Source organism: Rosa chinensis, chromosome 7 (assembly GCF_002994745.2).
Source record: "Rosa chinensis cultivar Old Blush chromosome 7, RchiOBHm-V2, whole genome shotgun sequence".
Lineage (NCBI taxonomy): Eukaryota > Viridiplantae > Streptophyta > Magnoliopsida > Rosales > Rosaceae > Rosa > Rosa chinensis.
In genome coordinates this window covers 45,608,578-45,620,230 of record NC_037094.1, presented here as the reverse complement: position 1 = coordinate 45,620,230, position 11,653 = coordinate 45,608,578, and the positions used below count along the sequence as shown (strand labels likewise).

The 11,653-nt window shown below is 37.2% G+C and overlaps 1 protein-coding gene across 3 annotated transcripts; it reads right to left on the bottom strand.

Moving 5' to 3' along the window:
- Window positions 1–1,821: 1,821 nt before the first annotated feature.
- Window positions 1,822–6,659, bottom strand: LOC112176425. Of its 3 annotated transcripts, none has more exons than XM_024314346.2 (4): window positions 6,447–6,659; window positions 5,829–5,889; window positions 4,063–4,279; window positions 1,822–3,235 (listed from the first exon to the last, which is right to left on the bottom strand). In XM_024314346.2, exons 3-4 carry the CDS (start codon window positions 4,092–4,094, stop codon window positions 2,161–2,163), a joined length of 1,107 nt encoding a protein of 368 aa, XP_024170114.1. In that variant the 5' UTR covers window positions 4,095–4,279; window positions 5,829–5,889; window positions 6,447–6,659; the 3' UTR covers window positions 1,822–2,160. The 3 variants fall into 3 exon arrangements, with proteins under 3 accessions (XP_024170114.1, XP_024170116.1, XP_024170115.1); XM_024314348.2 differs by having other exon boundaries at window positions 4,074–4,279; XM_024314347.2 differs by lacking the exon at window positions 4,063–4,279 and having other exon boundaries at window positions 6,447–6,658.
- Window positions 6,660–11,653: the final 4,994 nt, after the last annotated feature.

Genomic DNA, 11,653 nt, shown 5'->3' with positions numbered 1-11,653 from the left:
ACAATCAGAATAGAGGCGGGGAAGGAGGCCAGCGGGCTAGAGCTCCACGTGGTGGTGGAGGTGATATTAATTATGATTCCGAGGTTCTCATAACCAAGGCTGATATTCCTTACTTTTTTGGTCACATGAGCGCGGAGGATTTTCTGGATTGGCAGGTTGAAGTGGATAGATTCTTTGAGACCATGGAGGTTCCAAAACACAAGCAGGCTAAGATGGTTTCTCGGAAGCTAAAAAAAGATGCTGCTTATTGGTGGGATCAATTGCAGAGTTCTCGTCAGAGGCAAGGAAAAGAGCGTGTTCAAACATGGAGGAAGATGAAAGGTCTTCTTAACGAAAAAATTTTGCCTAGAGATTTTTCGATCAAGAATTACCCTCCTAAGGTTTTTGAGAAGAAGTTAAAGTCCAAAGAGTTTTCTTTGCCCGTTGACATTAATAGTTTATCTGAAGAAAAGTCAGAAGAATTTCTAATGGAAGATGCTCCACAAGAAATCATCCATCATGACCAAGAAGAGGTTAAAGATGAAATTGTTCATGTAGACATGGTTATTAATAATGAAGAAGTCTTGGAGTCTGAAATAAATCACTCAGAACCAGATATCATTCAAGAATGCAACCTCGAGAGCCGAGACGAATCTACGAAGGTTGCATATGAGAGCCAAAATGCATATGACAGACTCATCTTTGGCGTTGGGTTCATGGTTGTGCCATCAAAATTTGCAGAGGATCAAGCTAATAATCCACAAGTTCAATTGTCTAATTTTTTCTCAGGTCTTTTGTCTACCTATTCTTGTCCTTTATTCAAGATGAACTCGAGGGCGAGTTCTTTCATAGTGGAGGAGAATGATGTAGGACGAGAATGTGCCCAGTTTAGCCAGAAAACCATAAAAGCAAAGAAGCGGCGTAGAATCAAGAAGAGTGATTGGAAAATAGGTAACTCACGCGTAATGAGATTATTAGCCGCTGGAATATTCAAGAAGATTTGGTTTTGGACCTTTCGAGTTACTCGTACAAAAAGTCAGGTTTTGATTTTGAATCAGATTTGACTAACTTTTGGCCAGAATGTCCGTTTGAGACGCATGATAGCTTTCCAGAATGGGAACGACGAAATCTTCAAGACTCACTTTAGTGAGCCCTATCAGATTTAGGCCAAAATATATCGTCTTAATTATCCGATTCGTGATTTCATATTTTTAGGCTAGTTTTACATTCTTTTTATTTTAGGTTTTCTAGTTTATTTTGGATTTGTTTTGTTTTAATCCGTGGGCTTTAGGGTTTCATTGTTAGTCGCCCTAGGGTTTCTTTCCCATATATAAGCAACCTTAAACGGCTGTAGAACTATCTTTCATCTTTTATCAAATAAATTGAGATTATTCTCTTTTATCTCTGGTGGACTCCAGAATCTTTTGCTTAGGTTTATTGCTGGTAAACCTAGTTATCAATCCGACTGCGTCAACCAGCTTGGTGATACTAGTGTTGGCATTTAACCTCAATCTCGACAAGGTCGTCTAACATTAACACTTGCTGAGACAGCTAAGGTAGACGTCGATCGAAATGAGACAAATTTCCAACTTTGGTAACCGTTCAAGTGCAAACAACTATTTTTAATTCATTTATTTATTTATTTTATAGAGATATTCGAAATTTTGTAACACTTTTTAGTCACCTCATCTTATCCCCGAGGCTTTGGAAGTGGCGAAGATGTCAGGTCACAGACGCCACAATAATCTTTGGTCATATGCTATTTCGAGTCAGATAAAGCTCTTCCTACTGAATGGTGGCAAAAATATCCAGAAACAAAAAAATAACAATAATAACAAAGTCTTGATAGCTAATCAGAAAATCTTGAATATAATCACAAAATACAAATGTAGGCTTTTAATCCAGCGCGAAATACATACAGAAGAAGTTATATTCATAGGTTAAGGGGCAGATTATGGGTAACTAAGGAAAAGTTACATTTGAAAATATATTACACAACACAGGGAAAAGGAACCATCATCTCCATTACCTTTTCCCTTGCTATTCAAACGAGAAATAAATCAATGCAAATGCGAGAAAGTAAAATCATACCTTCTTTTTTTATTTTGCTTTGTGCAGTCCCTCCTAAAATTTGTGTGCCTACGCAATTTTCCTATTCCTCCCCCTTAACCATTGTTCAGCCTATTGTTCCTCACTATTTGCTTCTCTACGTCTACGTCTCCTCCCGGAGCGTCCCAGCAAGACCCTGCCATGACGCCGGAGCCGGCTCACCAATGACATGCCGCCATCATCATCACCGTTACTGTCATTGTCGTCATCTTGGTCAGAGGAATCCAAACCACCAATAGGAGTCGTGTGCCGGATGGCAACACTACCCTCTGATGCCTGGTGGAATGCCCTCTCATGCTGCCTCATCCGTCTGTTGGACCCAAATGCATGCCAAAGAAGAACCACATCCAAACCCAACCCGAACCCTGCATTCCTTCCTGCAGCATCTGCATCAAAACCACCATCCTCTTCGTCCGAATCAAATCCATAATTATTTCCTTCTATTACATAATCTCCGAAAAACATTGCTCCTGGCATGGACGACTGTATTGTGCTAATCACATCATCCTGTTCCCTCTCACGTTCAAGGCTTCTCCATTTCTGTTCAACTACAGGATCCACTTCCCGTGGCCGGGCTGACGGGTGCTCTGCCTTAACATGCTTCCTAAGCTCCTTGTAATTTCCAACAAATGAGCAGTTTTCTTGCATGCAGCTTCTCTGTTTTGCATCCAGATATTCTCGTGCTGGTTCAAGAACAGTCCAGCCTTTCACCTGGCCCCTACAGAGGGGGCATGCAAGCTCTGTGATTTCACACTTCTCAACTGGCAATCCAGAATCTGGTACCACAATTGGATTAGTGGCAGAGCCATGCAATGATTGTCCATGATCACATGACACTATTTTCGTGTAAGCTTTCTTGTACTGGTCAAGACAGTTGGAATGTCGAAAACTAGTCCCACACATGTAAGGACGACAACCTTTGTCATGCGAGGAACATAGGAGAAGAACGGCATTGTGAGGGTATTCCATGCACACAGAACATGTTGCATCCTCCCAGTCCTTTTTCTCCAAGTTTTTGGAGCATTTCTTAGGGCACAGATCCTCAAAGATATCTTCATTAGAGCTCAATGGGTATGGAGCTGACCTGTATTGTCGAGAAGCAATCCTGCGTCGTCCCCTGCTACCTTTTGCCATTTTCCGGGTATACCTGAAAACCATATTGCACATATACAAATACATGAACCTTTAAAATTTTGAGCTATACGCATTATATATATAAACACACGTGTGCGCGCGCGTGCACACACACGCATGTAATATGAAAAATGTCACACACTCACATATGTACATGACTACTACATGCATACATATGTGAATCTGGGGTTTAATTATCACAGATTAACAGGAGCAAAATAAGAAATCAGAATCCCACGTCAGAAAACAAATCATATGCAGTTTTCATCATCAATAATTTGAGGAACACATCTCACAATGGATGCAGAACACAAAACATAAATTTGCTGAGAATACTCAACTTCTGCCTATAGTTTGGTGGAACAGAGGACATAAGATAAAACTTCTTGTCTGAAAAGTTGCTTAAAAACAAAAAAAAACAAAAAATCCCCATCAGCAGTTTCTATAGCAAGCCAAGAAAGCATTAGACATCAAGCTGGAGGCACTTATGACACTTCATGAATCATACTATCAAACTCCTTTAGGCACTTTGCTCCATAATCTCCTAATCTCCTATCCTATAGATATTTGGATCTTGTACTTAACTAGGTAATTAAATTTGTGAACGAGCTAACTTTCCCATTACATTCTTTATCCTAGAGGTGAATATTAGCAATTTCCTCCCACATTAGGATTTCAAATATAGCAACATGGCGGGCACAAATGGATGCATATCCATTCTCAAATGAAGAAGAACCAAAAAATATTCTAAACAACTAAGCCTCACTATATCAACAAAAAGCAGAATAATAACAAGAATAACTAAAAACACAATAAAAAAGAAAGAAAAGAAGTACTCACTTAAGTGTTACCTGACCACAACCAGGGGACATATACCTTCATATAGTCCAAGAGATGTGACAACTTAGGGCCATCTAGACCATCCAGAACAGTTGTTCCAATCACGTAATAAAACAGAGGCATTCTTGCTTGACAAATTTCAAATTACACTGGGTAAGGATGGTAGCCTCCTGACTTAGGTTGGCGTATACTAGGCTGCTTAGCTAAATACAGAATTCTGCAATCCAGCAAGATGCATATTCCAAAAATTAACATTTCAGACAGATTTTTGGAGCCCATAGATGTTGCAAAATACTAATTTCAAAAGATAAAGGGTTGTAGAAGGAAGAGCAAAAGGAGGGTGAATGAAGTGACTAATCCTAAACATTAATCTAGCAAATCACGGACCACTTCTAATCTGGCACCATTTCCTTCCAAATTATTTCTCATGATTAATGTTTAAATAAAAGCCAAAGGGATTTCAAGTGCCAGAAATGTTGCAATATACTAATCTCAAAAGATTAAAGTATTGCAGAAAGAGGAAGGTGATTAAACGTGCAGAAATTCTACTACTGTTCTGAACATCACAAGACACTTCATTTCAGAACTTGACAGTATTTTGTTTCCAAAATCGGATACATATATTGCAAGGTTTATCCAAAAATGAAAAATAGAAGTGCATACACATCGCAACTTCAAAGTGATCAGTTTGTCAATGCAGCCCTTGTAACAAGTATGACAAGCTATTGTTTTTCAAACTTTTGATGGACTTACTGAAGAAGGCTCTACATTTGTACCGAGCTTATGCAACATTCAACAGGGGGTGAGACTTAAATGGTTAAAAGTTATCATCACTGGTGGTGAAGGATCAAAATAGTCTTTTTAACTTATTCAACAGATAAAAAGTAAAACTCTTTTGCACCAGCAAATCCAATGAGGCATAAAATTCAATCCAAGAGTCTTTTGTTTTAAGGAAAAACAGTCGAGGGTCCACAAAGTTGCTTGAGTGCAACCAAAGAAAGCATACTTGTGCGGTAGAAGTGGAAGTACTTAATTACCATGGAAAGATTTCAAGCAACTTCTATTCCTCAGAAAGTTCTCCTCATACTGTTTAGTTCTGCTATTGTGTCCTATGAGGCTATGATCATACAAAACTACAGACACAAGACCTGTTAATTTGGTTTTCCTAACAAAATCTGGATCCTTCTGAACATGCGCGGTATCATTCAGCTATCTAAAGTAGGCATCATAAAATATTTTCATCCTTCAATCTTCAACCTTCTCCACATGAAGCACCAAGGAACCTCTCGTTTCCACCTCTCAAGATACCTTTTGATCTCACTTCCACACCATATCTAAATTCTCACGTTTTTCATTATATTTTTCTCCTGTGAAGCCTTACAGTCTCAATTGACTTCCCCACAAATGCATTCAACTCACTTAATGGCTCTAGAATATACAACCAAATTACCGAAAGTCCTTCAGCAGTTCAAAGACCACTGTTTGTTGCCTCTACTGAAAGAATCACAGAACTACAAAGCAATGTGCTAAGCTACCATAACAAAGAAAAGGCGCATGTTCTTCACAAATCAAATTGCAAACATGCATCGAAACAAGCATCGAGTGCAATGCAAGAAGATAACTGAACTACTTTCGGGAAAAGAAAACAACCCTTAAGATACAAGTTTCAAATCAGTAAAAATTGCAAGGCCAATTCCAGCCAGAAAGGTACAGTTCAGCCAAGAAAACAATCCGGAAAATCCAGAATTGAAAACGAAGAGCCTAACCTGGCTGGAGTAGGAGCAATTCTGGATCCGAGATGAGTTAGTTGCAGAGAGAAAAGTGCATCTGAATCAAATCATAAGCGAAAACAAAGTACCGGGTCAGAGATTTATACAGGATAACGTGTTTGATTAATGAAAGACAGCTTCACAAATTAATTAAACAGCCAATAATGAGAACATGAAGTCACATGGCCTCTTGACCTTTATCCATCTAAGAGAGATCCGCAATACTAATATTCAATTTCAAAATCCCAAAAATTAAAAGACGCAAAGACAAAAGTTAAAGTAAAAATGTAAAAAAAGAAGAAAAGAAAAAAAATCATGCTTTCAACTTCTGGGCACCATCTGTTTAACCCCAAATCGTAAAATTTAGCCCAAAAGTGAGGTTCCTATTCCTGTGAGATGCAATTGAGGAGTTGGGATTGCTCAACTTACAAGCAAAGCAAAAAAACCCAACAATAAATTTTCCACCTTTTCAGCAATAAAATAAAGAAAACCATAACTCGATTAAATTTTCGGATTTTTCTTCGCAACTATACAAATTGTGAAGAATGAACAAAGAACACAAAAAAAAAAAAAAAAAAAAAAAAAAAAAAAAAGAAGAAGGAAAGAGCATCGCACCAGATATATAAAAAGGCTTCGCAGAAGGGGATTTGGTAAGAGAAGAGGGATGAATTGGGCGAAGGAATCGAAGCGAGTAAAGGGCGGGAGAGAGAGAGAAGAAGAGCAATCGGTGTTTTTAGATGGTTCGACTCATTTCTACGCTACTCGCTTGTTATTCTCTCTGTCTCTCTCTCTCTCTCTCTTTGTAAATTGAGACCTTTTGGTTTTTTTTTTTTTTTTGGTTACGAAATTGAGGCCATTTTTGAACAGAGAAGAAGAAAAATAAAAAGAAAAAGAGATCGAAGGCCACGCGAAGGTTGGGAGCGTGGGAGGGACGCTGTGTGTTAGTGGTTTAAGTGGCGTCACGTTGTCACGTGCCAGTTATTTGTAAAGGCACGTTACGGCGTGGGCTTTCTAACTAATTTCACATGCCTAACTATCGCCATGACTCTATGACTCTATGAGCAGCGCAGCCTATAAAATCCACCAGAAACTTCGTGTTCAAGGTTTGATCAAATCTTCCATTTACGCAATTTTATATTAATAAATTACACATAAATTATTGACAACAAATGACTGCAAAAATACATCATTAAAGATTGAACTAGCATGGCCCACTTATTCTGTGTGTGAAAAGAAATTAAAAGTAGTGAAAAAGCTTTTCATATAACTAATCAGTTTTCTACTATTTTATAATTTTATTTATTTATTTTCTATTTTGAAATTTACTATATTATCCATATTAATTAATTATATTTCATAGTTTTTTAATATATAAATGTTAAATTGATAAAAGTTGTTTTAGAGAGCAAGCTCTCTTCTCTTAATAATAACTAGACTCCAAACATGCTCTAGGGTGTGGATAATTACGTAGAAAGTTACTCCACAGAATGTGGAGAAAATTGCTGCACATATTTTGTTTTTTATTTTTGATTTTTGATTTTTTTTGTTAAATTTCTTCTGTTTTTCTTTTATTTGTGAATTGATCATTTTGTCTTTCTCAAATATTTCAGTTCAAATGTTTTTTAATATTTGAGGGATATTTTGGTAAAATTTTTCTGTTTTGGCTGACAAACTCTCTTTTCTTAATAATAGTATAGATTAAACATATAAGGATTAAATATTTTTTTAAAAAAAAAACATAAGGACTAAATCTTACAAATAAAAACAATCGGCTCTTCATTGCCATATATCATGAGTTAATTTACTATTTTACCCTTAATTATTTCTTTTGACCTTTTTTTATGTTACTTTTTTTTCCTGAGAATAATCTATTTATGTTACTTTTCAAAAACCAAAAAAAAAAAACTCTTCCTTTTACACGTTGCTAAGAGAGAGAATCTCCCTTTCAAAAAAAAAAAAAAAAAGAGAATCTCATAGCTTTTCGTCAAGCTTCTTTTTCTTCTTTATTGCTAAACGTGTCTTTGGTTCAATAGTAGCTTCATTTGCAGTAGCAGGAGTAGCAACAGTAGCAATATTAGGAGCAGCAACAGTAGTAGTAGTAGTAGCAGGAGCAGGAGTGGAAGCAGGTGCAGGTGTAACAGCAGGAGTAATAGCAGTAGCAGGAGCAATTAGATCTGTCAATCCATGAATGACAGATCAACTCAATTTGAACACTTGCAGATCATATCATTGACAGTAGCCACTCATGTCATTGAACCAAATTACAGATCATATCATTGAACAATAGCATAACAGTAGCATATCATTGACTTAAAATATAAACTTTATAGTAGCATATCAATTCAATTTGAATAGTAGTAGCAGATCAATAATAGCTTTTATCATGGTTAGAAAGACTGAAACTTTCTACCATTTGCATAGAGCAAAAGTGAGATGTTAAATAAGACTGCAAAGAAGTTGACGATGATTTACAAGACACTTGAGGGTCATTTTCAAGTAGTTATGTGGTACTAGTACTTAAAAAGTTTACTTATTGAATCCGGATAACATAACTGTTCAAATTGGTTTGGTTTGAACCTCAAACTAGTAGCAAAATCAAAACAAACCAATCTTGTTTTACAGTAGCTATGAGAAAAGTCTCAAAGGGTTGGGTGAAAATTTAATAAGCTTGCTATATGGTTTTGCAGTACTAATGTACTAAAGGTGTCATTTCTTCATATTGTCCCTCTCAGTGGTTTCATCTTAGAACAATATTGATTCTGCTAGATATTTTGAAATTATTGGAGTAGATTATATATGGTAGACTACGAAGTTTAATGTTGAACCTAGTATATGTGTACTATGTCATGTTCTTAATGATCTATATGATTTGTGGCTTGGGCTAAGCCAGCACAGATCAAATCATATTATGTATGCAATGCACCTTAATTAGATATATAGTACCTATGATACGGTTCTTAATTAAACACATCTGCTTGTTTGAACTTTATTTACCTACCTTGATCACATTCACATGGTTTCACCTTCTATATATACCATATCCTAGCTTCTTTGTTTGATTAACTGACTATTTTTTGAGCTATTCCAATCTGTTTCTATTCAATCCCCTCTTTTAGAATAATACTCTTCACTCTTCAAAGTTTCCTAGATTCATCTTCATGCTACTATGTTAACAAAAACAGTTAAAAACTATTTCAATAATCAATTAACAAAAAATTTCCTGCTCAGTTTATAATCTTAAATTACTCAAATGATGTATATCGATCCCTATGGTTCTCTATTAACTCCAAAACATTCGTATGAAGTTGTTCCTATATTTTCAAAGTTCTGTATCTTTGGACAAGGACGTTGACTACAAGCTAATGAAATTAATGCTTCAGCAGTTCAACCCAAGATGCCATAATAGACTTTTTCAAAAAAAAAAAAAATATATATATATATAAAAATAAAAAAATCAAATCCTCAAAGGAATGTAAATGACATAAAGCATTTCAACGTTGGCACAATAACTGATGAACATATCTTTTGTCAAATTTGTGCAGAGAAATATCTGAATTCTAAATAACAGTTATTATTAAGGAAAGGAATCAGAGCTGATACTCTAGGATATGATTGAATAGCGGTAAAGATATGTATAGTTAGTTTCTGATACTTTACTATAGTTATCCCTACTTTCACGTAGGAGAGATTAGCATAGAGTTGTATATAAATTTGTAATACACTCTGATTCAATCATAATATTGGAAACATATTCATCTCCAAATTCTTTATGGTATTAGAGCCTTAATGCTTCTGAGGACCTAGAAACCCTACCAATCCAACAAACGCACTTACAACCTTTACCTCATGGCCGGAGACGAAGAGAAGGCTGTCGTTCAAAAGCCTCTCGATCAACAGACCTCCAAGAATGCTGCACCATGGGAGAATTCCAACCATCTGCTATTTTTCCACCACTCAGACCAGCCACGCGCCATGCTTGTTGCACATGCTTTGTTGGAAGACAACTATACTACATGGGAACAATCGATGCTTATGGCACTAACAATCAAGAGTAAGAAGGGCTTTGTTGATGGGACTCTGGCGAAACCAACTCATAATCCTTCCGAGTAATTGCAGTGGGAGAGACTTTAGTGAAAACGTGGCTGCTGGAACCTGGGAGCCATGTCGAAAGACATCTCCAATAATGTGATACACTGTAAAGATGCACGAAGCATGTGGCTAGAGTTGATTGAGAGGTTTTCATAGGTAATCACAGTTGCGTTATTTCAAGTTAAGAGCGCTATTCATGGTTGTGAGCAAGGAGGTACATCGGTGACTTCATTCTTCACCAAACTGAAGGCATTATGGGATGAGAAAGACTCTCTTTGCTCTTTCCCTCCTTGTAGCTATGATGCCGCTCCAGAAGTCAAGTCTTTCATCGAAGCTCAGAAGACAATGAAGTTTTTGATGGGATTGAATGAAGGATTAGCACAAATCAGGAGCAATATCATCAGTCTTGATCCTTTACCAACATTGAACTAGGCATATGCCATGGTGCTTCGTCAAGAGAAACAAAGTGGAAGCAACTGCAGGCAAGAGTGGATAGATGACAGAAGCTTCTGCTTTTGCGGTCAAGAAGCCAGAAAAGTTTGAGAAACAAGAGAAGAGTGCTCAATCCTTTTCTCGTGATTCACAGTTCATGGGAGGAGAGAATAAGTATTGTGAGAAGTGTAATATAACAAATCATTACACAAGGAATTGTAGGGCACATCTCAAGTGCACCTACTGTGACGACAATGGTCACACCTACAACTATTGCAGAAGAAGGAAGAGAATGATGGGAGAAGGATCAAGCAATTCAAAAGCCAACCATGTTGGTACCATGAGTGAAGGAAAGGAGGATGCAGTGAACTTTCCATTCTCCAAAACAAAGTGCAATAAGATGCAGGGGCTGCTGAACCGTATACAAGCAGCATGGAACAAGGTGAAAGATGGAAATCAATTGTTAGGGATGCTGAATACCAACAAACCATCCACGACCAACTTTGTGGGTAACGTACCAAACCTTAAAGAAATTTCAGGTAAAATTTGTGCACTTTATCATGATAACAAGGATGTAGTATGGATTTTGGATAGCAGGGCTAGCGACCACATTGTATGCAGTGCAACCTTTCTTTCTTCGTGTTATCCTGTGCACAATAGGACTGTGAGATTACCAGATCGACAGAGACTTCCAGTGTCTCACATTGGGAGAATGACTTTTTCATCTCATTTCATCCTTCATAATGTTCTATGTGTTCCCACATTCTACCTGAACCTCATTTCAATAAGCAAGCTTGCTTTGGATTCATTTTACATTTCCATATTTCTCAAGCATGTTTGTTTCATTCAGGACCTGCGTTCGGGGAGGATGATTGGGACGGGAGTTGAGAGTGAGGGACTATACTGCCTCAACATGCCTAAGGAAGGAACGTGCAATGCGGTGAGAAGCAAAATCGATGACTTATGGCATTGGAGGCTAGGGCACCCGTCAAGCAAAGTATCTCCATTTTCCCCTCTCTTGCGCAATAAGTCATGTGACACAAGTCATTGTTCTATTTGTCCATTGGCCAAACAAACTCGAAAGCCATTTTCTTTAAGTACTTCTATGAGTAATCGTTGTTTCGAATTAATTGATCCATGTTGACATATGGGGAGGATACCATGTTCCATCCATTTCAGGAGCACAATATTTCCTTACTATCGTAGATGATTTTTCTCGTTTCACTTGGATTTATCTCATGAACAATAAGTCTGAAGCATGAAAACTTCTTATGCAATTCATCATACTTGTTGAAAATCAG